This window comes from Cladophialophora psammophila (assembly GCF_000585535.1).
Source record: "Cladophialophora psammophila CBS 110553 chromosome Unknown aczJe-supercont1.1, whole genome shotgun sequence".
NCBI classification, from domain to species: Eukaryota; Fungi; Ascomycota; class Eurotiomycetes; order Chaetothyriales; family Herpotrichiellaceae; genus Cladophialophora; species Cladophialophora psammophila.
This window is the reverse complement of record NW_006912922.1, coordinates 985,305-1,011,771: the sequence shown is the minus strand read 5'-3', so window position 1 is coordinate 1,011,771 and position 26,467 is coordinate 985,305. Positions and strand designations below refer to the sequence as shown.

At 52.3% G+C, this 26,467-nt stretch overlaps 10 protein-coding genes across 10 annotated transcripts; 3 read left to right on the top strand and 7 right to left on the bottom strand.

The window, feature by feature from the left end:
• Positions 1–353: 353 nt before the first annotated feature.
• A1O5_00352 (uncharacterized protein) lies at positions 354–2,355 on the bottom strand (the record flags this gene model as incomplete). The annotated part of the gene is made up of 4 exons (XM_007740972.1): positions 354–481; positions 570–767; positions 913–2,052; positions 2,109–2,355. 4 exons carry the CDS (start codon positions 2,353–2,355, stop codon positions 354–356), a joined length of 1,713 nt encoding a protein of 570 aa, XP_007739162.1.
• A 2,240-nt stretch (positions 2,356–4,595) lies between these two features.
• On the bottom strand, positions 4,596–5,156 carry A1O5_00351 (uncharacterized protein). Its single transcript, XM_007740971.1, has one exon. It carries the CDS (start codon positions 4,933–4,935, stop codon positions 4,660–4,662), a length of 276 nt encoding a protein of 91 aa, XP_007739161.1. The 5' UTR covers positions 4,936–5,156; the 3' UTR covers positions 4,596–4,659.
• Positions 5,157–6,138: 982 nt separating this feature from the next.
• On the top strand, positions 6,139–7,776 carry A1O5_00350 (uncharacterized protein; the record flags this gene model as incomplete). The annotated part of the gene is made up of 1 exon (XM_007740970.1): positions 6,139–7,776. One exon carries the CDS (start codon positions 6,139–6,141, stop codon positions 7,774–7,776), a length of 1,638 nt encoding a protein of 545 aa, XP_007739160.1.
• Positions 7,777–8,458: 682 nt separating this feature from the next.
• On the bottom strand, positions 8,459–10,075 carry A1O5_00349 (uncharacterized protein; the record flags this gene model as incomplete). Its single annotated transcript, XM_007740969.1, has 1 exon — positions 8,459–10,075. The coding sequence occupies one exon, from the start codon at positions 10,073–10,075 to the stop codon at positions 8,459–8,461; it is 1,617 nt and encodes a 538-aa protein (XP_007739159.1).
• Positions 10,076–11,446: 1,371 nt separating this feature from the next.
• A1O5_00348 (uncharacterized protein) lies at positions 11,447–12,704 on the bottom strand (the record flags this gene model as incomplete). The annotated part of the gene is made up of 3 exons (XM_007740968.1): positions 11,447–11,599; positions 11,658–12,454; positions 12,515–12,704. 3 exons carry the CDS (start codon positions 12,702–12,704, stop codon positions 11,447–11,449), a joined length of 1,140 nt encoding a protein of 379 aa, XP_007739158.1.
• Positions 12,705–13,146: 442 nt separating this feature from the next.
• A1O5_00347 (uncharacterized protein) lies at positions 13,147–14,690 on the top strand (the record flags this gene model as incomplete). Its single annotated transcript, XM_007740967.1, has 7 exons — positions 13,147–13,263; positions 13,333–13,690; positions 13,759–14,065; positions 14,129–14,184; positions 14,248–14,308; positions 14,357–14,534; positions 14,586–14,690. The coding sequence occupies 7 exons, from the start codon at positions 13,147–13,149 to the stop codon at positions 14,688–14,690; spliced, it is 1,182 nt and encodes a 393-aa protein (XP_007739157.1).
• A 306-nt stretch (positions 14,691–14,996) lies between these two features.
• Positions 14,997–17,171, bottom strand: A1O5_00346 (uncharacterized protein; the record flags this gene model as incomplete). Its single annotated transcript, XM_007740966.1, has 6 exons — positions 14,997–15,748; positions 15,812–15,998; positions 16,063–16,152; positions 16,207–16,436; positions 16,487–16,520; positions 16,581–17,171. The coding sequence occupies 6 exons, from the start codon at positions 17,169–17,171 to the stop codon at positions 14,997–14,999; spliced, it is 1,884 nt and encodes a 627-aa protein (XP_007739156.1).
• Positions 17,172–18,782: 1,611 nt separating this feature from the next.
• A1O5_00345 (uncharacterized protein) lies at positions 18,783–20,269 on the top strand (the record flags this gene model as incomplete). Its single annotated transcript, XM_007740965.1, has 4 exons — positions 18,783–19,051; positions 19,133–19,681; positions 19,745–20,031; positions 20,133–20,269. 4 exons carry the CDS (start codon positions 18,783–18,785, stop codon positions 20,267–20,269), a joined length of 1,242 nt encoding a protein of 413 aa, XP_007739155.1.
• Positions 20,270–20,841: 572 nt separating this feature from the next.
• Positions 20,842–22,850, bottom strand: A1O5_00344 (uncharacterized protein; the record flags this gene model as incomplete). Its single annotated transcript, XM_007740964.1, has 9 exons — positions 20,842–20,966; positions 21,040–21,160; positions 21,214–21,401; positions 21,461–21,584; positions 21,633–21,682; positions 21,737–22,101; positions 22,160–22,368; positions 22,420–22,704; positions 22,767–22,850. 9 exons carry the CDS (start codon positions 22,848–22,850, stop codon positions 20,842–20,844), a joined length of 1,551 nt encoding a protein of 516 aa, XP_007739154.1.
• Positions 22,851–23,793: 943 nt separating this feature from the next.
• A1O5_00343 (NAD-dependent aldehyde dehydrogenase) lies at positions 23,794–25,367 on the bottom strand (the record flags this gene model as incomplete). Its single annotated transcript, XM_007740963.1, has 3 exons — positions 23,794–23,938; positions 23,992–24,825; positions 24,877–25,367. 3 exons carry the CDS (start codon positions 25,365–25,367, stop codon positions 23,794–23,796), a joined length of 1,470 nt encoding a protein of 489 aa, XP_007739153.1.
• Between the last annotated feature and the right edge of the window lie 1,100 nt (positions 25,368–26,467).

The window sequence follows — 26,467 nt, the reverse complement described above, 5'->3', positions numbered from 1 at the left end:
CTGACTAGCCGACTTGACTGACTAACTACATACCTACCTAGCGAGCTAGGTAACAAGTAAGGACTGGCTTGACTGGGGCCTCTGGATTTGATCTTTCTCTTCTCTCTCGTCTCAATTACAAAAAGCTCAACTTGTAACGCCCCTGACGAAACAAGCTCCTGAGGACTGGTGCATATCATTCCCTACCGTCCGTCACGACAATCGACGCTGACGAGTCACCCTTGCACTTCCGCTCCGTTCACTGCCCCGTCTTGAAGATGAACGGCGGCCCTGCCCTTTTAGACGAAGACGGCCAAGGCCACGCATTGCTTGTATGACCCTTACCGCCCATGCGCCTCCCCCCGCTGGACGGCTTAAGCCTTGACGACGTGAAAGCCCGTGAAAGCCGGCAGCACGGCCCGGATCTCCTTGACGTACTCCGGGATTCCGCCCGCGTAGTTGACCTGCTCAAACGCCTTGCCTGGAACACTTCCACCCATGTCTGGCAAGGATTGGTTAGCATGTTGGCCGCGTGTCTATTTGTACCGTGGGGATAGATAGGGGGTTCGGTGGAGCGTAAAGAAACTCACATGTACTCCTCGTGGTTGGCAGCAATGTCATGTCGCTCAACTCATTAATGCGGTCCTTCCACTTCTGGCTTGCTTCTTGCGTGGCGTTGATGTATTTAATGTTTTGGCGGTCAATGTCTTTGATGGCGTCGCGGATCCAGCGGCCTTGGACCTCGACGCTGGACGGGCCGTTGGAGAGGAGGGTTGGGCCGTGAGGACCTAGGTCGATAGGGCGTCAGTGGAATTTGTAACCTAATTCGGAAGTCTTATTTAGGGAGAGGAGTGTTTGCAGGGACAGTTAACTCCTGAGGGCGCATAATACGCTTCCTGCTCAGAAGACAGACAGAGGGGTCCAGTTACTCACCGTAGAGATGGAACATGTTCGGGTATCCTGAGATGGTGGTGCCCAAGTAAGTGTAAGCTGCTTCCTTCCATTCGTCGTGCAGGGTGGTGCCGTGGATGGACTTCAATCCCATATTTGTCATTCCTCCGGTCGTAATATCAAAGCCCGTCGCCAGGGCAATGATGTCGAATTCGTGGTGCTTGCCATCGCTGGTCTTGATACCCGTCTCGGTGAACTCTTGAATCTTGGTGGCGGACTTTTCGGAGATGTCTACAATATCCACATTGTCGGCGTCTAGGACTTCGTAGTAATTCTGTTCGAGGCAGGGTCGCTTGACGCCGAATGGGTGGGGAGGTTCCACTGGGCAGAGCAAAGCACGCTTCTCAGGGTTCTTGATACGAGTCTCTTGCTTCTTGCGCCAGAAATCGTAGACACAGCGGTTTGCTTTCAAGTCAAAGAGGTAGTCTTTGTGCGAGCCAAGCCAGATACCGAAGCCCGCCTTCTTCCACAGGCGTTCGTAGACAGCTTCACGCTCTTCGGGGGTGTCCTCGAAGGTGTTGCGCTCCTCGAACTCGTACGTGAAGCCTGCAAAGTTTTTCTCACGCATCCGAAGGAGGTCGTCGTAGGCCGGGTATAATGCTTCTTGCTCTTCCTTGGTCATGTCGCGTTTACCCATGGGTAATGCCAAGTTGGGTGTCCGCTGGAAGACGGTCAACTTTTCCACTTGAGGCCCCCATTCTTGGATGATTTGTACTCCGGAGGCACCGGTGCCGATAACAGCAACTTTCTTACCGCGAGCATCCACGCCTTCAGGGGGCCAGAATGAAGAGTGGTGCATGACTCCCTTGAATTTCTCCATGCTGGGATAGTCAGGGATATATCTCTTGGCTGCAAATCCGGCGGCAATGATCAGGAATCTGCTTTTAGCGGTACGGCCATCGGCGGTCTTGACGACCCATTTCCCAGAGTCAGTGTCGAACTGTGCATCGGTGACCACACTTTCGAAGGCGCAATCTTTGCTCAGTTCGCAGACCTTGTCCACATGGTCGAAATACGCTTGAAGTTCAGACCAGTCGGGGTAATTGGTCGTCCAGGTCCAGGTCTTATACACTTCTGGGATGGCCAGCTGATAGATGGGAACCTCAGAGTCGACCCGAGCGCCTTGGGAGAAGTTCAATTGAGTGGTTAATATGCTTTCGGGACCACACGGCTCTTACCTGGGTAAACATTCCATCTCCACGTGCCTCCGAATGAGGTACCAGCTTCATACAAGACAGTCTTGAACCCCGCCTTCCGCATCTCATACAGGAGATACGTACCGCCAAATCCCGCACCAACGATCAATACGTCGACATCAAGATTGTCTGAATAGGGGTAGTCGGTTCTGCGTCGGTTGGCAAATTCGAAAAGATCTCGCTTCAGGACGCGTTCCGGCAGCTCCTTAGGCTCAGATGGGTCTCCCATGACGGGCAAGTACGGCTCTAGACGGATGGGAATGAACGAGCAGATGGAATAGGGTGAGGACAGCTTGAGAGATTCACAGGCCAAACGTTATCGGGGTCCTTATATAAACGAAGCCCCGCCGCCCAGAGTGTTTGAGACCCGGTAAAATGGATGTCGCGGCTTCTCCTCCTTTCGCTGGCATGTTGTAAGCACGCAGAGTCGAAATACTAGTATTGGGACCCATCCCTCCTCAACAAGCTGAAGCGGAACCGTGCAAGACCGTGGAAGGGCGGCTGTTTGATTTGGCGTTGGTCACGCCGCGCAAATCCCCGCTTCCCCTCAGATACCCACTATGCGGACCAGATGGGATCCAGGAATCTGGGGTCAGCAACGTCTACTGCAGGTCTGAGGAGCTGATTGGGAAGGTCGACACTGAACTGGGGTGGTGGTGCAGGACGTTCAGGCTCGAAGATAGCTTGGGGGCAATATCCTCGGCTAACTCCACGCTCAAAAGGGGCCTGAGACTTCCCATGGACCGATGTATGGCTCGTATTTGTTCTTATCAGACGACAGCAACTTGTCCTTAAAAGTTAGCGTTGAGGGGATGAAATGCTAGTGGTACAGCGCATCTCCTGATGATCGAGTAAGGATAGCCGACTCGTTGATTGCTACAGCCCTTTATCCCAAGACAGGAAGAGGACGGGATGATCAGTCGAGCCAGAAGCTTCAAAGCGCAGATCGCCCGGTTCCCGCATGAGGTGCCGCATACGGCATAACGTTTCGTTCTGCTGAATGAGACCTCCTCGAAAGAGGACCTTACAAGTACAGGCATTGTTGGAGGGCTTGTCCGCATTGTGCTGGACCTGGCGCCCTGGTCTCCAAGAACAGGCCAAGTGAAATTCTGTTCCTAGTCCTGGGAGTTTCTTTGGCCATTTCAAGAAGAGCAGGAAGAGTAAAAACTGAGCTCACATACGACTTGACTTACCCATGTCGTGCCACTTTTAAAAAGCACTCACCCTCCTTGTCACCTTTGCACTCCCCCTTGGCCCTGAACTTCTCCGCCACGTACGTCGCCAGCAAAGGGAACCAAAAACACAAAAGAGGTATTACTACTTCAGTTGTTGAGATATTCTGTTGTAAAAGCTTCTGGGTTGGTGTAAAACAGTGTGGGCGCCTTCTCAGCTTTCGACTACTTTTGGTCGCCTTGGTTCAGACCCTCCCATACGTTCGGCCTCCCCTGTAATATACAAACACTGCCTTCTCACCCTCTTGGCCTACGAGCTTCCCTCCAAGCCCCGATAGGGGTGGGAGGGATGGTACGGGGCCGTTAAGTACATGATCACGAGCATCTCTGGCCGCAAACGCGGATGATGGTGGTTCTGAGTACGAAGCACGCTTGTGAATCGGGTGGATTCGTGCTACATAAGCCAGCCTTGAAGACCCAAGAGTGGCTTCCAGCCAGATCATCACGCCGACTCTCTCAAACTATCGTCCTCCAAATTTGTTTGCCCCTGCTGGCCGTTTCTCGAACCACGAGTTCAGAGTTTTTGGAACTCTCTCTTCTGTGCAACAACTGTCAGATCAATCTATCTAGGTCACACGAAGGCGACTCCGGCCCGATTTGTCTCCGGTGTCCAGATAGATGCCTCACTCGGCAATGCAGGCATCATCACTGACCCGAAGCGGTATGTTGTAAAGCAAGCCCGAGAAAACTAGCGCTTCCGGCTCAGGATTGTTTTGTTGGTAAGAAGGCCACTCGTCCACCAAGCGTAACTTACCTCGCTTGCTGTTCGCGAAGCAAAGGAAGTCAAATTTAGCTGCAAAAGTTGACGACTTTCTAAACTTCATGACGTTTGTTGTACTGTCTAGCCAGTATCCCTGTGCTTCCTACGCGGTCTAACTCCCAGACGGGAATGCTGGATGCATCTGGATGGGTGTACTTCGTGTGTCCATGTGTCCACAACAGGCTGTACTTGAACTTGAATGAATGTCTCTGAGAACTTTCGATATAATCTATACTGAATCTCGGAATGAACGGCAAGCTATGTAAGTGGTAGATGGAGTGATCTTCATAAGCAAGTCTGTCCAGCCTACTTCTCGCGGCTTGCAGATCGTCAACATCGACAGCCAGTTTCCATTTGGTAAACTGCGAGACGTGGTGCTCATAAGACACAAAGAGAATACTCTGTCCATGAATGTGATCTCGCAATCTTCAACGGAACCACCATTTGGGCGATACAAGTTGTCCTTCCATCTTACCGGGGGTTTGTGGAAATATACATCTTCCAAAGTTTTATCTTCGAGTTGCGTTGCTCTAGGATGTTCTCATAAGTGGGAAGATCTCCCGAAGGACAGCTTAACGACTCCTGGCGGTGCAGTGCCGTACAAAAAGAGCGGCAGGCAAATGAGACTTCGTAGTCTGAGAAGAGAAGCCGCCTTCGTGAAGAGAGAAATTCTCGATACGTCCAGCCACGTGTCTGGTGAGTTGATGTTTCGAGGCAGTGACTTGAGTCTATTATCGTCGAAACATAGATATGTTGTCCGATCTTGATTTTGGTTTGCTGCAGGCGCTGTCGACCGCCAACGCCTGGGAGTCCGCATTCAGCATTATTCCCGGCTGCGGCGACTATCGTACGCTCCGCATTTTTGTAGACAGTGTCTAAATTGGCAACCCGCTGATGTCTCGCGAACGTTTCTGAAGAAATGTAAAAGAAATCATTCCAAAGACATTGGTAATCAAGCTCCAAAAGCACAGTCATTCCATCTTCGATGACACTGGGACAGCGTTCTGATACGGAGAAAGGTAGCTGTGATACGCGTGGACGAGAATCCGTGTCAAACGTAGCTTAAGCAATCTATCTGTGATTTTGCTCTGAAGGAACCTTGAAAACCTCTCTCTTTCGGCAATCTAGAAGATAAATGGAATTTGGTTGAAATCTTTTGCGCCCCCTGGTGAACTTTTGTAAGTTGTACATTCGCATCGTTCAGGTGCTGTAGTTGGGAAGCACGGCCCTGCAGCTCATCGAAATTACCTTTGATATTAAACCCCAGTACCCACGACCGGTGAGTCACTGGTGAGATCAGATCTTATCCGGCTCACTTGAGACGGCGGCGAGCCACGGGGCAGCATGACCTCTTCCGAACCAGGGGTAAGTTTGGGGCAGTTTTCCAGAAAGGCATTGCCCAACTTCTTTTATGGCCACCTCTGTGTATACCGAGTATATGGTAACCTACCTCGCCCTGGTAGAGAGACAATCCACAAGGTCAATATTCTCAATCTCCAACGAGAAACACGAGTTTGGGGTGTTATTCACCCTATGTCGAGAGAGGTGGGACAAGTGGACTGGCTGTAACGCGATCAGGGTGAAATTGAATCGGCTGTCATGGTGAGTAGGAAAGAACAGGATTTGAATAGATATAAACACAACGAGGAGCCGTGGCTGGTCTTTTGCATGAGGTTGTGTGCTGGTCCGGCTGGTGAATGTGAAGGATGACAGCGAGATGGAGATTGAGATTTCGTCAGCGGCGTTCTCTATAAACTGTTTGACCACTTACCAATCACCACCGCAGCGCTTCCAAACGCCTTGCGCAGCCAACTTCCATCAATGATGCCCTTCAACAACCAGAGCCATATCGTGGATCTGTCCTGCTTGCATAGAAGATGCCTAACAACGCCTTTTCGCGATCATCATGACGCGTCGCAAGGGCAGGCTCTCACCACCGATGTCCCAGAACCCCGTGTCCTCTGAGATCCCCGCCTCGCTACATCAGCTCTCTACCCTTTCACGTTCCCTCGCCACGACAATGGCCTCTGGCACGGGCTCCTACAGCCATCCTCTCTCCAAGTCTACCGCGATACCCAAAGCATCTCCCAACCCTACCCTCGCGAACTCGCCGTCGCAAGCCAGGCCGAATTCTCAATCCTCCTCTCACTCTTCCTCGTCATTCTCTGCTACTCCTCGTATAGGCCAATACGCTGCGCCCAAGTCCATTCCTCTAAAACGCTCCTTCTCAGAGGCTCAGCATGATCCCAGTCCCGCCCACTCTTCTAGGACGCCGTCAAAAGATGCGGAACAGTTAAATGCCAATCCCCAACTCCCCGTCAAATCCACAACCGCTATTACAGTGTCCAGTTCTCAGTCTCCCCAGACGCCGCATCGAAGGGTTTCGATGTCTACTGCAGTTGAGGAACCTCCGCTTAAGCCAGGAGAAGCGCCCGTGCTGGCGACCCACCCGAACTTGATAGCGCAGTTGATCGCCAGAAAAAGAGCGGAAAATGAGGTTCTGGGTAACCGAGAGCGATGGGCCCGCAGACAACGGGAATATCGAATGTCTCAATCTCCAGGGGTCCAATCGGTGAATGAGGTTAGTTCTCAAGTCGCTCACAATGAAGTGCCCAACGCGCCGACGACAATCTCAAATCCACCCCAGGCCCGATCTGTGTCGACCATACCGTCACTGAAACCCGTGACCTCAATTGTGTTCGACACACAAACTCCAGCGGCCGAGACCCCCTCAACGCCTGCCACAGAAGACTCCGTCAAGCCAAACGAGAATACCAGTGAGCCGCGGCACTCGAACGATAACGACTCTTTTTTCGGATCTCCCTTCTCATCGCCAATTGTTGAATTTCTTGAAAAGGCCACGGACAATGCAGGGTTGAAAGAATCAGTGAAATATCACGGGCAAATGTCCACCAAGACTGTAGGCATAGGCGCGGCGCCCATGGCTCATCCTGACGGCGCTGCCAAAGCCGCTGGCTCTACAGCAGCAATCAACAAATCCCAGGAAACGTCAGTGATACCTCCACTGTTCTCGGACAAGCCTTTGACGAACCGGTCTCAATCTCAACCTTTCCGTACGCATTTGACGCAGAATCCATCGGTAATCGTGCACCAGCAAGCTCAAACGGATTCATTGACTCCAGTCCAAGGCCAAATGGCTCAACACCAACAAAGAGGTGGACCGCCACAGCTAGCGCCTCGTCAGCTGCCTGCACCGAGGGCTGTTCCCTTCTACCCGCAGAATATGGCCATGTCGGGCTTCTATAGAATGGGAATGAGCCAAAACTGGCCGGGAGATGGCAGCAACTTTGTCCCGACTCCCGTATCGACGGCTCCACCATCTCATGCTTATGGACAACAAATGTCGCCCGCAAGCATGGCCTATGGCCCATATAGCATAGGTTCGATGGGACCGTATGGGGTGGCACCGGACCTTCCACAGCCACCCGGACCGCTCCGCACGTACGGAACTACAATGGCGGCGACGACGGCTGCAGGACAGACAAAGGAGCAGTCAATGGAGACGGGGCACATGACTACCGCAGATATGGTTGCAGGGATGAATTCAAGGCACATTACTACCGCAGATATGGTCGCCGGGATTAACACAAGGTTCAAAATTGCGACGAAGCATCAATTCAGCGTTCCAAAGAGGTAGCACAAGTCCAGCCACCTTGTCGGAGGACGTCGCTCATGAGTCGACGATATCGATGGCTTAGGAATCAAACTTGCTTCAAAAAGAATAAAAAGAGGTGGATAGAAAAAACGCATGCTCGAAGGAAGGCAAACACATTTCGAATTACTGACCAACCACCCCAAGGCGACGATGACGAACGAATGACACTCCAGAATCTTTACACAGTTGCGGTACTGTTTATTGTATTGCGTTGATGGCGTTTGGGCTCGGCTTTCTACAGTGGGTATCGAGACCGCCGCCACGGCGAGGAAGCGATTGTTAGGGTTTGTATTTGCACAGCTTAAGTTTCTTGTAAGAAAAATACCCAAAAGCCGTTAACCTTTGTACAGTACCTATGAATGCTATCATGACAGTGGGTATGGAGATGAAAGGACTGGTCAAGCGGGCGTTTCAAGTTGTGTACCTCCCTACCTAGGTAGGGACCTATGTATGTGTAGCCTTGGATTTTTCCGAACATGGATCTGGCGGAACCAGACTGCCTGCCATGCCACACAGCCAACCCAGGCTCCTCCAGAGAACCAAAACTCGGTTAGTTTGTATATAGTGCAGCCGGCCAGCCAACGAATGGCAGGCACTTTGTTAGCTGTCGGATTGATTCTTGCGCGGGCTCCGTTTTGTTTTTGTTGGCTCCTTCAAAGTTTACCTAGGAAAAGATGATGGGCTTCTTCGTCAAGCCCGAGATCAAATCCTCGACGAGATCTCTCTTGCGTTTCTTCTTTTGCTCGGCCTCGTCCAGCAGCGGGGCAGGGGGGGCGTCATCGTCATCGTTGCCGTCATTACCGATACCTGGCTCGGTGGCCCCAGATCGTTCCCGCGCATCATCCTGGTCGTCCTCGTAGTATGATGTCTGGGAAGGCATCCATGCACAGATCCTCCCGTCCCCGTGCGCCGTGTACATCTCCACGCCTTCGCCCACGGGCGCATTGATCCGCCATACCATGGCGTTGATTCTTCCTCCGCTCGTCAATCTGGCGACATTGTTGCTCATGGCGCCGGCGCCGCCCGCCGGGCCAGCTTTTCGGCCGCTGGCCCTTTTTTTCGCGCTCGCGCGTTGCGCATCTGAAATCCTGATGCCTTCTGTTTTGAGGGTCCTGACCAAGTTGCCCTCTCGCAGGTGGTGCTGGAACACCATGCCCCTTCCGTCATCGTTGGGCCACCAGAGCATCTCCTTCCCAACGCCGTGATAACCCTTCGGCGAGAGCAAAGGCTTCAACTCGCCTTGCCTTTCGTTCCTGATCCTCGGACCGTAGTGCACTAGATCATTGCGACCCGAAGCGGCGTCCCAGACACGAATGCGCTGGTCGTGGCCCGTGGTAATGATCTTGTCGCCCATCGGAGACCACTGCACACTCGTCACGGGGCCGTTGTGCGCGACAGCGTTGAAATCTAGCAGCTCGCGACGAGCTAATGCGCCAGTGGTGGGCGATATACCGATGACGCCGATCACGTCGTCGACATCCAAGGACGCAAAGGCGGCATTGGCTCGGCGGATGTCGTAGAAGAGCACGCGGCCATCGGTAGAACCGGAGGCGAGGGTGTGTGACTGCTTCGGGGACCAGCATACACTGTATACGGCACCGTTAGGGCCAGCCAGGGAGTGCGTGGAGAGGCCAGAGCGGAGATCGAGAAGCCGGATGGCCGGGTGGGCTGTTCCGACGGCGATCAAGGGCGACGAATCCGGCAGCGGGGAGAGACAGTGGGTGTAGGGGAGAAAGTCGAGGGAGAAGGTGTGGATGGGCGTAAGAGCGGAAGGGGTTATCGACGTGACTTTGAGGGTTTTGTCATAGGAGGTTGTGAGGAGGGTGGTGGGAGTAGGGTCGAAGGGGTAGATTGAGATCGAGGTGAGAGCGTGAGTGTGGGCATTGGCAGTGGTTTTCGACAGTGTTGCTTTCGGAGTGTATTTCGTTAGTATTGACCTCGGCGAGGCTGACGGAGACGATGAAGATTCGTGTTCCTCGAGGTCCCACAGCCGGATGGAAGAATCCGCCCCTCCTGAAAAGAGATACCGGCCCTCGTTGCTGTCGATGGCAAGGCAATTCACGCCCGCCTGATGGGCAATGTACGGAGGCAATCCTCTTCCTCCTTCACTGTCACCGTCTCGTGCAATGGCATCCCGTGGAGATTCTGGCTCCGTCCTCGCCCACGCAAAAGTGACGTTCCTGCGATGACCGAGGCTGTGAACCAGGCTCTCATTATGGCTTCGCCTGAAGGACGCTGACGAGACCGTGCCCAGGCACTGGCCCAAACGAAGTTGATTCATGCATCAGCGAGATTCGGACCTGCTGGCTCTTTCTCCGCGACGGCTGTGATCTAGAGCCAAATTTTGATCGGACTATTACTGGGGCTGCTGCTGGTCTTGGGCCATTTAAGACATGGTGATAAAGTGGAAGGGAGGTGGATGTTGGGTGGAAGGAAAGCCAAGGAGAGTAAAACCTGCTCGCGCCTCACCCCGGATCGGGCCAAGGGCGATGCCGCCCTGTGCTCACCCCTGCCTCACCAGCGTGGGGGCCAAAGTGTCTAACATCTCGGCGCGGGCTGTGTAATACCGACCTTGGTCACCTTGGTGGGGATTCGCAATAACGGCGGTAATTGGCCCCTTCAAGCTTCAAGTCTGCTGTCATGGCGCCCACCAGGGCTCTGAGCCTGTCCGATGAAAATACGGGTCTTTTCGAAAGCAGCGTCGCCGAGTCCGCGATTTTAAAGCCGGCACAGCGCGATTCTCCCGCTCGAGGAGAGAAGGCCAGCAGATATATTGTCAAAGAACCCCCTCGCTGTTTTGGCGAGCTACGATCCTTTCATAAGCTCTGAACACGGTCGCCCTTCCCCCTTCTCTTTCAGCTTTTCACAACGTGCGCTTAACTATTCAACAAATCGATACTCGAGCAAGTGACTTAACCTGATGCAGACAACGACCGTCATCGCAGGGCCAGTCCAGTCCTGTAGATATTGGAGAAATCCTGCACGTCCGAAAGATAACAGTAGGCCGGCAAGTATTCGGTCGGGTCTTCCGCCATTGTCCAGAATATCGGTTTGAGTGTCCGTGAGATAACATTGAAGCTCACTTATGATGCTTCAGCGAATGTCTTGACATACTATCTCAGCTTTTGGCCACTACCCCGAAGGTCGTTTTATGCTAATGGCCTTAACCACTACAGCTTCCATCATCATAAACCCAAAACATACGCACGAGAGTAGATAGTTGAAGCGAGAGCGAAGGGTACCGACGAAAGAGAGACAGAGAAGCGACCATAAGGGAAGTAGCTTGGTATACTCGGATTTGTAGTAGCAGGCTTTCGACCGATAGTGAACGCCTGTGATGGGTTGAACCCAGAGAGAAGCCTAGTTCTACACACTGAGGGGGGTATCTAATTTTTAGTTAATTCCTCACGGTCGCGGCGACTGAGGAGAAAGATGCATTGGATGATTCCAGGGCCTTAGGATCGGGTTTCTTTGATAGATGGAAGTACTAGAGAGATACAACTATGGCGCATAGCTATACGAGCCCATATCATGTCGCTACTTAAGACCGAAACGGCTCCATACTTGATAGTAGAGGCATACCACTCAGACAATATTGATAGAACCACAGACTGACCATTTTGGCCTTTTCCAAGCGATCCAGGAGTATGCATCAGCAGCTTTCCCAAATGATGACAGGCTTTATAGTGGTGCCCTCCAGCATGTCCTGGACGGCCTTGTTGATTTCAGACGGTCTGTATTGCTTTTGCAGTCGGTCGATGGGAAGTCGATTTTGCATATAAAGATCGGCTAAGAAAGGCAGGAACTAGAATGTCGACTGTGCTTAACGACCGCCACGTGCAAAGATCGGAAGGGATGCTCACCTTCCTCGATAAACTATTGCCTTGGTTCGAAGCTTGATACTTTTTGCAGCCATTGATGAACGGAAACACTTCAATGGACATCTCGGCTGCTGCTGACGGGGCTCCTACCGACACTGCAACACCGCCTGCTCCCAGAGCGCCGACCATGTCATTGATGACAGGTACAGCCCCAGTACAATCGACTGCAGCATCAGTGCCTCCTCCGCCTGTGATACGGCGTATTTCTGCTACCATGTTGTCGACCTTTAAAGGGTTTATGACGTTGGTTGCACCTAGTTCCTTGGCCAGTACCAGTCTATCCGGTTTTCTGTCGACTGCAATGATCGTGGTGAGAAGCTCCGGGTGGTCGATATGCAAGGCATGAGCTGCCATGATCGCAGCACTTCCTACTCCTCCGACGCCAAAAACAACCAGTGAGCGGATTTCGTTCTCAATCGGTTTCACCACATTGAAAATCGAGCCGGCGCCCGTCTGGACACCGCACCCAAGTGGCGCCAAGATTTCCAGAGGGTACTTCTTGTCGATTCGCACACAGCACGCCTCGTGGACAATGGCCGGATTGGAGAAAGAGGACTGCCCGAAGAAAGATGCATAGGTGGGAGTATCGTGCCACATCATTGATTGTGATCGACAAGGATCTTCCGTGACAAAGTTCCGCTCGAACATCTGAGTACATTGATACGGGCGCTCTTTCAGGCAACTGCGGCACTCTCTGCAATACGAGTACGACAGAAGAACATGGTCTCCCACTGCAACATCTCGAACGCCGGGTCCCGCTGCACGGACGATACCTGCGCCTACAAGGGTCGTCAGCTCAACGGCATCATACACTGTTCGAGCGTAGTTCTTTCCCGTACCTTCGTGACCCAGCACTACCGGGAACGCGCCGGGGAGTTTTCCATGCTGCACAGCGACGTCAGTGTGGCAGACACCAGTAGCTTTGAGCTCTACGAGAACTTCCAGTGCGCGCAAGGGCTCAAGTTCCACGGTGTCAACGACGAAAGGACGAGCTGTATGTTCGACAATGAGCGCAGTAGCTGTTACCATGACGGCTGCTGGCGGACTTGGAATGCAATATGGCTCTGTTCGCTCGGTTTGTCCGTCCTCCATACCCAGATGATCCATCATTTTGTGCTGGGATGCCATGAGCCTCAATGCGGAAAACCCGCTGTTCATAGTCGAAAGACATCGTGAACGGCGAACGAGCAAGGCGATTGGCTTGCGGAGAATCCAGCCACGACTTGCGAAATGGCGTGTCTTCCGCGGGACACGACATCGGGGAGCCAATTCCGGGGCTCTAATCCGCTAGCCCCAAGAGACCTTTACAACTACCATCTCCACGTGGACAGCGTCCGGGAACTCCGCGAAAGGGTCGCTTCCGACAAAGCAGTAAATGGGACTTCATATTCAGTGTCGCGAGCTGTACGTTGGCCTGCAGAGGTTCATGCACTACTCACCACTATCATTCCTGGACGCATAGATCGTGGAGATGAATATCGTTATAGTTGGGGCGGGACTTGGTGGACTTGGCGCGGCCCTGGCCCTCAAAAGTGCCGCGCCTCTACACAACGTCCTTGTGCTCGAGTCCGCACCACAACTGGCAGAAGTAAGTCGACCACATGGACAATCAGGGAGATCTCACCGCCAGCGATTGACACAATGAATTCCTCATCAGATAGGAGCAGGCCTTCAACTCACGCCGAACGCGACCCGACTGCTGCTCCGTTGGGGATTAGGAGACCGACTTGAAAAGGTTGCAGCAAGTCCGGAAATTCTCACCATTCTACCCTACAAGGGAGACAAAGTGCTGGGTAGACGCAACGGCTTCGGGAAGGAGATGGTCTGCAAGTATGGATCGCCATTCTGGGACATGCACCGTGCGGACCTGCAGCTGGCCATGTTTGAACGTGCTCAAGAGCTCGGGGTCAGGTTCAGGTTTGGCGCCACAGTGACAGAGTACGATTTCGAGGGTTCAAAGGTATCACTCTCCAACGGCGACGAAGTTTCGGGAGATTTGATCATTGCGGCCGATGGTGAGTTGAGTCCCACGGCACACGTGACACAGGGCGGAATATGTGGTCGGGTTGCTAATGAATCATAGGCCTATGGTCCAGAGCCCGCACTCAATTCCTCAGGAACAACGACTCCCCGCTGCCGACTGGTGATCTGGCTTACCGCATTGTCTTGCACACCAACATAATCGAGGACGAAGTTCTGAGAGAGTTCGTCTCGAAACCTCGGGTGCACCTTTGGGTCGGGCCCGACTGTCATGCGATTTACTATCCGCTGCGCAACAACACGATGATCAACATCGTGCTCCTCGTTCCCGACGATCTTCCCGAGAATGTAGCCAAAGCCCCGGGCGATATTGGTCAGATGAGGGAACTTTTTCGGGACTGGGATCCACTGTGAGTACCTGGCCGGAACAGTCCCCATGCCACAGTTCAGCCGCTGATGGTCTTCCCGGGCAGTCTGCAACGCCTCTTAGCACTTGTTCCCCAAGTTCAAAAGTGGCGTTTGATGAACAGTGAGCCTTGCTTCATTTTGGTGCCCGAACCATCGGGACCGTTCGGCTGACTGCATGTTGCAGACACGGAAATGGATTCGTGGTGCAATGAGACTGGAACAATTGCCTTTCTAGGTGACGCTTGGTTGGTCTTGCACTGCTGCATCCGAGAGAGAATCTGACCGAGCCACAGTCATCCAATGTTGCCTTATATGGCGCAAGGAGCCAACTCGGCCGTGGAGGACGCCGCCGTTCTAGGCACCCTCATTGCAAAAGCACGTGACAAATCGGATCTTCCAGCCCTCCTCCGCATCTACCAGCACCTGCGGAAGCCGCGCTCTTGGGAAATGGTGAAAGGGAGCCTCAGACAGGTAATCGTAGACGGGCTCCACCGCAGCAGCGGTGCTGAACAGAATCTATAGAGAGATGTCAACCATCTTCGAGACGGCCTGGAACAGCAACAGCGCGACAAGATACTGCTAGAACAGCTCGACACACCACTGCCAGGTTATCCCTTTTATTGGTAAAACAACACTACCATCTTGTAAATCCAAGCCTTGTTAACTTTCTCAGGCTGGATCCGCAGTCCCAGGCTTGGGTCTACTCATACGATGCCATTGAGGAGGTGAGCCTCATCTACCACACAGCGATCTGATACTCAAACTGACGCTGTGGGCAACCAGGCCGAGAGGGCCTTGAAATCCTTCCTCCAGAACGATCAATCTATCGCGTAGGTGGCTCCTCATCGCCGTCCTCCAGACAGATGTTCTCGCTGGTTCTGATCGCACAAGTCGCCTTTGAAACGTCGGCAAGGCCTCGAGGCATCTTCGAGTTCAGGGTGGTGCTTCTTCCGCAATCAAGATGTCCATCCAACTCTCGAACGAGCGTGAATGCATTTCTGGGTCCGCGAAATAGGTCCATAGGTCATCATTGATTGGGAAGTCCGAATCATGACTCTCTGACATGGGCTCTAGACGCGTTGCTCCCGCCGGTGCATCGAAAGAGTCTCCTGAGACGCCCTGTCGAGAGGCTCCAGCTGGAAGCTGTGCTGGTTCTCGCTGAATTGCCCCAGTGAGATTTGTGGGAAGGGCTAGGACCTGTTCCTTAGACATCTGAATGGGGACCGCCTTCTCTACTGTCGGTAGTGGCTGTGTGGCTGTTTGCTGTGAACTTTCAGTGTACCACAAATTTTCCGAACTGGCCTTTCCAACATCTTGTCGCCTTCTCCAACGTGCAATTATTTGGGCCACTATCTCGGCGCACCTCTTAGCAGCTTTGAGATCAATCTGCTTAAAGACGCTGATGCTCAGCTGGCAGACTGCGACTATTTCCTTGGTTTCCTCAGCTGCCGGCTCCTCGATGACTTCCGTCAAAAGTACCAACGTGGCCTGTAGGCAATAATAGCAGTAATATCTCCAGCGCCTTATGCAAGGCGCGGCCTCAAATAAGCCATGCACATGCAGGATGATAACACGGGCAGCTCGTACACAAGTGGACCGAGAGCTCTTGACCAGCTGACTAGCTGCCGAGAGGTCAGCTGCCGTGAAGGAAATCCGGTGCAGGACGATAAGAGCGAGATTGTAATCTGATATATCGTCAGATATCTTTCGAAAAAATGGCACACCCCTGCCGAGGCATTGTCACTCACGGACTAGAAGACTGCTCCGCTGGCGAGAGATCCAGCTGTTGGCAGGATCCGGCTCTCGACGAAGATCTTCTTCGAACAGGAGCAGGGCCGGGAGCGATTGCCGCCACTGGTTCAACCGATTATTGAGTGATGGGATTTGGATGGTGGTCGACCTCTTTGCTCCAATAGCGCTGCCAGATCTCGCAACCTGCGATCCACCGGGAGTGGTCAATACTTGATCACATCGGCCATCACAGCCATTAACTACTCACAATCTTCAAAATATCACGGGTGATTCGAGCGACTCCCGAAAGGGCTTTGATGAACCCAGCCATCGGTTGCTGTGGCTGGTCTGACCCTGACTGACAGCAGCACGTTAGTTTGCTTGCCACGGAAGAGAAAGGTGGAAGCGTTACAGTCGTGCCGGTTGTGTCGCCCTCCTCCGGAAGGTCGACTCTAATGTCACTTTTGCTGATGGACATTGGCCGGCCCGAGTCCAAGCTCAACTCCACCTCTTGGATATAGATCATCCACCACGTGCGCCGCCCTTCATCAGCGTCCCAGTCATGTGAGGTGAGGTTGGAATCAACATTTAGGCCGATTGAAAATGCCATTCGAGTCGCGGTCCCCGCCAGGGTGTAAGCCACTGCAATGTCAGTTAGACATCCAACCACAGAGTCAGAGCATTGTACGCACGATTTGGTTTGAGAGCGTGCTGTGCGTAAGCTCCCTGGCTGAAGGTCAATTCCGGTCAATTCAGGTCGGAAGAACTGTCAAAGGAAGGTCTTACCATGAACATTCCTGCTTGCACCAATTCTAAACTGACCGCATCGAACAAGCGTCCAAGCAACTCTTGCGCCTCGGAGAAATACCACGAAGCCCAGGTTGAGCTGTCATCATCGTCGGCATACAATGCACCCAAAGCAAGAACTGCGTATAGTAGGCATAACGATTGTTGCCGAACCTCGTTCTCTCCCTGCGAAGCGAATAATAGATTTGAGCCGAAGAGTTCTCTGAGGCGAGAGTACTTGGCACGAAATCTGGGAATGTCAAATATCGGGAAGTAGATATGGATCGTGGCGAAGAAGTTGTCCAAATGCCGATCCGCGACATCCTTCTGGAGCGTGCGATATCGCCGGATGGCTGTGTTGTGAGGCACGACAAAGTCGTACGAGTCCACCATGGTTTGCAAGCCGAGCTCGTCGGCTCCGGCACTCCAATCTTTCACACGCGCTTGCCCGTCATCCTGATCGCGAGACGATGGAGCGACGTCGTTCACACCATGTTGCAATCTCCTGGCCAGGGAGTTGGCTATGACAAAGTTGGAGGTTTCACCTACGGGCGTCGTTAGGACATTGTCCAATTGGACGGGAATAAGCATGGGCAGATACCATAGTACTCGAAACAGCCCGTTTGTCGATTCAACTCTGTGACGGAGGAGATTTTGGGCCCGTCTGGGACAAGTGTCTGATGCCCTATAGGGAATTTCAGTGCCGCCGGATGTTCGTGTTGTAGCTGTGTCTCCTACCTTCATTTCTTCCCAAATCTTCCTGTTGGCTTTGTACGATCTCTTCGACCCGACATAGCCGCGTCAGGATTTGATTCATGAAACTGACAAAGGCTTAGTCTCGCGCAAAACATAAAGCAAGACACGAGCTCACTCGGTCAGCTGGATATGGTCATCATGCGGCGTGGATTTCAGACTGCACTCGTAGCCCTTCCGGCAGCAACTTTCGCAAGGCCACTTTCCGTTGCACTGCTTGCTGTTACTTCTCATCTCGCGCGCGGATGTTATTCGCTTCATTCGATGGCAAACGGACCTTGATACGTTTCTCTCGACATTTTTGACAAGCCTCGACGGTTTTCTTCCGAATCGACTTTGGCAACCCACGGTCCAGGCGACCAGGGAGCGCTGTCAGCTGGATTTTAGGGCGTTTTGAGACGGGCTCAATACTGTTGCCTTCATCGAGACCAGTCATGTTTCTGTCGCGAGCTTTGCGGGAGTCGCCTGGAGAGGCGTTGGATTTCTGAGTAAGAAAGCTCAGAGTTGTAGTGGCGGGTGCAATTAGTCCATCCGCCCTTGTCCCCTTGTCCCCCTAGCCAACCATGGATGCGGGGTCGTCCCCATGGAGAGCGTCCTGCAGGGTCAGTCCAGAAGCCCGACGCCTCGTAGATTGGGAAAATACCCAACCACTCCAAAGGACTCGAGGGGGCCTGGATGTCATCTGCAGCATGGTCTGCATCGGGGTGTATCTTGCCCGGTTTCGCAGAACTGCGCACGAATGACCCCGTCTTCGGCTTTGCGACCGTGTTCTCTCCGGGGCCAAATGTCCATCGTCTCCAGGTCGACGGGTCAGGGTCAGCGAGCCCCGGTAGCGCACGCCGGGAGCTCCGCGGTCCAATCGAACAGGGTGCTTGCGCCGAGTCATATATTGCGCCGGGCTGCTTGCCGTCAGGGGCAGATGATGACTTTCCGTGGGTGCGTCAGTACCAATAATTCAGCTTTTAGCTCGCGAACAAACCATGCTGTTGCTGCTTCTCGCTGCTGGTGGCCTTTTGGTGGTCCTGGTCTTCAACGCAGTAGCAGCCCGAAGACACCAGAAACTGCCGCCAGGTTGCAAGCCTATTCCTGGCCCGCCTGGTTTACCTCTCCTCGGGAATCTACACCAGATCCCCCATGACTATCCCTGGCGCAAATTCAAAGAATGGTCGGACATATATGGGCCAATCATGGAAGTGAAGCTGGGCAGGGAAAGCCTGATTGTGTTGTCGAACGACGAGACAGCCAGGGAACTCTTGGAGCGACGCGGCCAAAAGCAAGTGAACCAATGACGGGGCAACTGGAGAGCTCCTCGTCTAACAGCCGTAGTTATTCTTCACGGCCGCAGACTTACATGGCATGCGAAGTGCTATCCGGCAATCTTCGGCCCCTGCTGATGCCCTACGGAGGTCAGTTCCTCACCTGCCATCCTTGAAGTCACTTTTGTTGACCATGATTTCTTTCAAAGACCGTTGGAGACGAGTCCGGAAATTCATCCACCAAATGACAATGCCGGCAAAAGCGTTGAGCTATCAACCACGTCAAGATCGCGAATCACGGAAACTGTTATTCGATCTGTTGCAAGAGCCTCAAGACTTCGCCCGTCATTACTATCGCTACGCGAGCGGCCTGATCATGGGTCTCACTTACGACAAGCCAGTTGTGACGGGCAAGGAAGAATACGTCAAGATGATTGTTCAGGTCAACGACACCCTTGAACAGTAAGTCTACTCGCCAATCTAAGGCTCGAGGAACACAGGATCATTGTGCATTCTGATTGCTGAATCGTTTGGCAAACATAGCACTGCAAAACCAGGAGCATTCCTTGTGGATTCTATTCCTGCATTGAAATTCTTGCCAGCATTTCTGGCACCATTCAAGCGCCTGGGCCAGGCTGCTCATGAATTCGAGTATGGCCTTTTCATGAACCTCTTGCGAGAAATGGAGAAGAAGCTGAACCGTGGATCACCCGTTGGTGACTGCTTTGCCAAGGAATTTCTCGACAAGGGGGAGAAAAAGGATTTGACCGACGAGGAAGGATCCTATGCCTGTGGCACCATGTTCGAGGCTGGCAGCGGCACAACGTCCGGTGCTCTGGAAATCCTAACCATGGCCCTCCTTCTATTCCCCGAAGTTCAAGTCGAGGCACAGAAGGAATTGGATGAGGTTTGTGGAGACCGTCTGCCGCAGTTTAAAGATGAACGGAATCTTCGGTACATCAAGGCTGTGTCGAAAGAGGCCCTCAGATGGCGTCCGATTGTCACCCAAGGCATTTTTCACATGTCCGTAAAGGACGACCAGTACGGCGACTACTTTATCCCGGCCAACACTGCCATAGTTGGAAACCACTGGTGAGGGTCCCCCGGTAAGCCCGCTCCAGAATAGGAAGCTGACGTGACTATCCCTCTATGTAGGGCAATTCACATGGATCCTGAAATGTATCCCGAGCCGGACCGGTTCAATCCGAGACGCTTCATGGATCCGTCATTCCCAACTGCTCGAGCGACAGACGGAGTGGAGTACGGCGCGAGTCGCGGACACTGGGCCTTTGGTTTCGGGCGCCGAGCTTGTCCAGGCCAGCATATAGGCGAATTCAGCCTATTCATCTTGACGGCTCGGCTACTGTGGGCTTTCGATTTCAAGAAATCCGTGACTGCGGACGGTCAGATACAAGAGCCTGATCCCATGGCATTTACGACTGGTAAGTCCCCAAAGTCTCTGTTTCGTCCGTCGTCGTCTTCTTCCCATTGTTTCAGCATTCGGAAATTCTCGACGGGACTAAGTCACCATGCGTGCTACCAGGTTTTAATTCCAAACCGAAAGACTTCCTGGCAACGATCGTGCCGAGGAGCGAAGGTCGCGCCGAGGCGGTCAGGGAAGCATACTTTAGTCACTGGGGAAAGCCACATAGCAAGGGCGAACTAGTTAGTCGTGGCTGATGGGGAGGCATTGAACGCTGGAGGGGCTGGTCCGCTGTTGACTGCAAGCCCGGGACGGGTCCTGTCTTGTGTTGGACATCGAGTGAAATCTTAATTCCGACATTGAAAAAGGCACACGACAGGATTGCTATACGTCTTTCGAAATTAACAAATGATGATTTGAACGCTTCGTCTCGGTCCGGCCACCCAGTGGCATTTTCCTTATCATTATGGCCTGTTGATGATTGATGGCTCGATCGTTGATCGCATCGTCAAGGTGTGCAGGGCTTTCAACCACATTCATGCAATACGAATTGTGACCCGGTAGTCGGATGAAAAGATATACAAGCTATTGAATATACGGTCAAGAACGATATGCCCGGTCTCTATTGTAAGGACAGCCATGTCAGTGATGTACTGTCTGAATGATAGTCGAACTGCTGACAGGATCGTCTCTCAGCTCGCAGGCATGCTATATGTTGAAAAACCATCGCGCACTATTGCCCGCCAATGATTCTGGCCTTTCACAACTCAGGGAGTTCCAACTGGAACGGCATTCCTGCCGGATGTGCTCCTCCACGACACTGTCGTGATTAATTTTTGCGCCAGTTCCTACCCTGCCATTGCACAAGCCCGATGAGGATCCACGCCAAAGCACAAATTGCAGCCTGCGTCCCGAAACTGGCATCAGACCCTGCTGCGGCAGCCCATTGTACCTCTACACAAAATCTTAGCTCCAGCCATATAACCCGCAGAAAATTGCCAATATCAAGCAAGGTGGAAAAACTTACGGAAGTAGTTTACGATAAAGCCCCCGATGGTTCGAAAGAAGTTGATCAAGGCGGCCGCTTCAGCAGCTTCCTCCTTGAAGATATCCAAAGCATACGCGGTGATGGCAACGGTTGTCATCAGCTGCAGCAGTTAACATGAGCCCTATCTTTGCTGACGAAAGGGGTAATACTGACACTGCCGAAAACATATATACCCCAGGCGAATGCAATCGCGACCCAGGAGAGGTGGCGTTCCAGACAAAAGCCGAGGAAAGTAAGGCCACCAATCATAAATGGTTGACCAATGCCCGCAGCCCATAGACGGACCTCTGGGTCAAATTTCCCGTCGTGCTTGCGGATGTATTTGTCCGCAACCCAGTCGTCTGTGGCTGGTATTAGCATACTAAGTCGGAGGAGAGGAAGTCAAGGGTCTTGGATTTACTGAAGTAATGGCCGAATAATTCGCCAAGCGCAGTCGCAGCAATGGGAGCAATATAGAGCAGTGCAACATTAAGCTGCGAGAAGCTATAACCTCCATCATCAATAGGCATAAATAGTATCAAGTTCTGGGTATGTTCATCAGTCACGAGATATCGAGATACCTCAGTACTCACCAAGCTTGTGTTGATGCCAACAGACCACATAAAACTCAACCCGTAGGATACTGCCACGGATTAGTTATGCAAACACGAAAGACTGCACCGGCTTGGGCCTTTACTTAACAGGGGGAGGAAGTATGGCTTGGACGCCACAACGAGGATCCTTCGAGTGCTTGTCACGAGGGAGAGTCGCCCTCGCACTTTGGCGCCGCGGACCCCAGTGAGCATGTAGAATCGTCTGACCTTAGCAGATCTTGGCGTCGGGGGAACCTGGGCGTTGTCGTGACGATCGTAGAGTGTCTCTTCCCCAAAAAGTAGGACCAACAGCGCGGCAACGCCGGTGAAAGCGGTGCAAGCGCCGAAGGAGTGTCGCCAACTGTAATATTGGGCAATAATGCCGCTAATGAAGGGTCCCACAAAAGGAGATTCTACAAAAGCCCAAGCCCAGATGCCAATAGCACGGGCGTGTTGGTGGAAAAAGAACCTGACAATGTCAACCGATTCGGTGTCCTCTTATGGAGTGCAAGGCCAGCAGAACATACATATCGTAGATGAACGACAGACCAATCACTTGGGGCGCTGCAGAGAAAGTTGTCTGCAAGCAGCGCACGACAATAAAGGATATATGGTCAGGTACGAGAGTGGCGGCAAGTGACATCCAGAAAGAGAGAAACATGGACCACCACAACACTGGAAGGCGGCCGTATCTTTGAACCAATGGAACGGACAACAAACTGCCGACGCCGATCATCTGCTCACTGTCAGTAAAAGATCACTGGTGTTCGGAAAGGTGGCTCCTTACGAAGACATTGCCAGACATTGACCGCCCCGAGTCTTGGATGGAAATGTCCCAGTAAACCGACTGTGGTACCACCAAAGGTATGCCAAAACCAGCCTGAGAATCAGGCATGGCCGCACAATAGGCCACTACAGCAAGTACCCTCCATTTCTTTCTGTTCGACCAATTCAAGGTGTCTTCCGGGTCGTCACATGGCTGTGGGATGAGAATTGTGCTGCCATCTGCCGTCTTCTTTAGAACTGCCACATGTTCTACTGAGGCTTTCTCATCCGCTGCCGAAGCCAGGTTCTGCATTACGCTTCAGCTCTTGACACCATCGGCAGAGAAAGAGTGACTCGGCGGGTGTTTACCTTGTTGTCGGTCCCTGGGCTGACAATGTAGGTGCCAACCGCTTCGTGGGACTCGATGTCGGTCATGTCTAGAGTGTTGGTCATGTCGTCGAAGAGTATGGACAGTGGAGAGGCGATGGTCGCGGTACCTGAAGGGTGAATGTTGTCACCGGATCAAAAGAGCAATACTCTGGGGTATATACCCACCACAATTCCGTCCGGGGACTCCAGGCATCCCCTGACCGCGGGTTCCGAACCAATCAGGAATCTCAACTAGTCGTACCTGGCTAGAAGCACGAGTCAATGAGCCCGCATCTCGTGGAGAAACGCTACACGAACCAGAGAGGTCTGGACGGCGAGCGCGGAGATTCCGAGCGAATCATCTCTCGGTCCTAGTTTCGTATTCACGGGAATTCGTCTGATGGACGCCGCCCAGAGGAACGAAATACAATTCACATACTGGAGACTGCTCTAGTGGCCATTAGAAAAGAGTCTCTCTCACACGTTTCGCGTCCGATTTATGCCACTCTTGTATGAAAGCGTAATATACGTCAGCATCATCCAAGGAAGACACGCACTCGACGAAGTTAACTTTAAGGTAGCGTGCCCATGAGCACCATAACGAGTATCATCTCGCAATTTTCAGTCCCTTCCCTGGGAATTCAAGGCGAGGAAGTCCTCTCGATAGTTCGCCGACCAATCGATAAGAAGTATGTATGTTTCTCCGGGACCCCAACAGGAGACGAGTAAATCGGGTGGCGGTCTCAAGGGTCTCCGCACAGCTATGTCAATCCCTGGTCAATGACAGACTAGTGCGAATCGATATGTGCTTTCGACTTCTTTGCAAGTGCGATAGTAGAAAACGTCAACCGTGATTCTTCACTAAAATAAGAGCCACGTATACGTATAAAGAACCCACTCTAGGGAAAGATATTGCTCATTATATGGCAATTCGTAATTAACTTTGTCAGTGTAGGAGCCCATTTCGCCCCTAAGGTACTGAGGTATTGGAAAGTCGAACAGTTCGAGTTCCCACCCAGCACTACATTCAATTCTGAAATGTCACTGTCTTTGTCCTGAGAAACTCTTCCAGACCCAGATCGCTTCCAAATCTCCCAAAACCGCTGTTTTTCACCCCGCCGTGGGGAAGTGTTGGCTCGTCGTGAACTGTCATACCATTAATATGGACAGCCCTAAGCGAATGAGTCAGTGAGGAGTGGTCTTGAATTTGGAGAATCCGCCATACCCGCTATCAATTTTCTTAACCAACCTCAGGGCCTTCTGTAAGTCGCGTGTAAACACTGCGGCCGACAGTCCATATTCAGTATCGTTAGCAACGGCCACGGCTTGCTCTTCATCATCCACGGTAATGAGTATCACAGTAGGCCCAAAACTCTCGGTGTAGTATAGGTCCATCTCCTTAGTAACTCCTTTTAGGACGACGGGTGTCATCCTGGCTCCCTGAATGCCATTTGTATCATGGCCGGCCAAGGGTCTGGCACCACCCGATATCGCTTGCTGAACAAGTCGGTTTGTCCTGTCGGCCGCTCTGTCAGACACCATCAACTGCATTCCGTCTCCTTGGCCAAAACGCTCCTTAGTGGCAAACATGAGCGCTTCGACGAATGCGTCAGTCACGGAGGACTGGACGATAATCCGTTCACAAGACATGCAAATTTGTCCGGCATGGAGGAACGATCCTCGTGCGCAGGCGCGTGCGGCTTGCTGCAAGTCCGCATCTTCGAGTATGATCGTGCTTGCTTTGCCTCCAAGCTCCATAAGAACGGGTTTGATATTTTTGCCTGCAATCTCGGCAATTATTCTGCCAACAGTAGTGCTGCCGGTAAAGTTGATCTTCTTCACCGCTGGATGCTCGATGAGGGCCCGAGTGACTTCGGCAGCATCTTTAGGACGATGATATATAACGTTGAGGCAACCCGGCGGAAGTCCAGCCTCTTCAAAGATAGACACAATCGCCCAGAAACAGCGTGGAGAAATCTCGGAACCTTTGAGGACACACGTGTTGCCGGCCGCAAGTGCATATGCTACACTGCGAAAACCGAGGATATATGGTGCATTCCTACATAGTAAGCATTAGTTGATCGATGCTAGATAGGGACGGCTCTCTTACCAGGGAGCGATGGCAAGAATAACGCCCCAGGGCTCTTTGTAGACTAATGCTGTACAATCCTTGGCGGAGGTTGCGGGAATAAAGCCCTGTATCGTAGCAATCCGCCCTGCGATATCCCGCAGCAGCTCCGCTGAAATTTGAACATTGAATTTGCACCATGACACATCTGCACCGGTTTCATCTCGCATATACTTGGAGCATTCGAATGCGCGTTGTTCCAAGATATCAGCTGCTCGCAAGAATATAGTTCGCCGCTTCCCAGGTTCGGTCTCGGACCAGGCAGGAAAAGATACCTCAGCCGAAGTGACGGCAAGTTTAGCCTCGTCCAGAGAAGCTCCTGACACTGTCGCTATAACCTCACCCATGGCGGGGTTGATCGTCTGGAATTGATGGTCTGTGTAAATACTCTTCCCCGTGATATGGAGCGGCACTTTATCCAACCCGCGGCTCACACCGTCACCATTTTCGGAGTCGATCATAACTCCAGTCATTATAGGGATACTTCAACCCCCCAATTGGTAAATGACTGTTAGGATATGGTTACAGGGCCCGAGAAGATGTCCGCGAGAACAATTTTAGGCTTAAGAAGCCATGGTAGTAGCAACATAAAATTGGCCTTCTGAGCCGTCTTCTAGAAACCCCCAATGTCACGCCGCGGTCATTCCTGCCCAATCGTTTAGGCCTTGCGGAGTGAAGCGTAAGTGCGTTACCAATCTACTACGAAATGTCGGAACCAGCCCGGCAAAATAAGTTTTGGTTGGCATGTTTGGCTAAGGAATACATTCCCGTCAATAATTCTTACATTTTACGTCGTCGTCTATTGATTTGCTTTCGAAAGCAGACCATGAACATAGTGCCTATATAGATACCTTATTATCTCCAGCGTTGCCAAGATTCACCATTCGAATCCATGAGTAAGCCAACGGCAGTACTATTAGAGCTGCTGCTGCGTCCTAACTGGGTTAGGTTTCTCAGTAACAGATCCTTTTATTAGTATGAACTGGAAGTGGACAACACAAGGTATGAGCAAGCAATGTTACTAAGAGCAGTATCGTTCAGTAGATAACATGAATTGGCTACGGAGAAAGTGTAACTATGTAAGGGAGGGAGCGTAACTATATACTTGTGAGGGCCTTCCGAATGAGGCAATGTGGAATGGTATGCTGGCCTATTGGCATGCTCCAAGCCATCATGCCAGCATGCCGGCTTCTTCCTATCCCAGACGTCACGTGACCTCTTTAGTCTTTGCTTCTTAAGGCTGTCTTCTCTTCGGTTGAGCTTCCTTCCTTATATACCCCACGTGTCCCCACGGGTTTCCAAACCTATGACTAATAAGCACCTTATTGGTCAGAAAAAAGTTATTCCGCGTCGTCGGCGCCGGAATCGATATTGTATTGTAACAGAGCACTTCAGGGTTTGGCGTGCACGTGCAACAACGCACAGAGGCCTGTCCAGCAGATCGGGAATCGGGAACGCGTTTCTGGTTGATACTGACAACAACACCACCAACACCACCCAGAGAGGCAGCGGCTAGGGCTACGAACACCTAGCACAGCGGCAGCATCGAGGAACAGGACAGGACTGATAAAAC

Bases quoted from the DNA above. Each gene is read 5' to 3' on its own strand.
- A1O5_00351 (XM_007740971.1), bottom strand. From the start codon at position 4,935: ATGCGGACTCCCAGGCGTTGGCGGTCGACAGCGCCTGCAGCAAACCAA.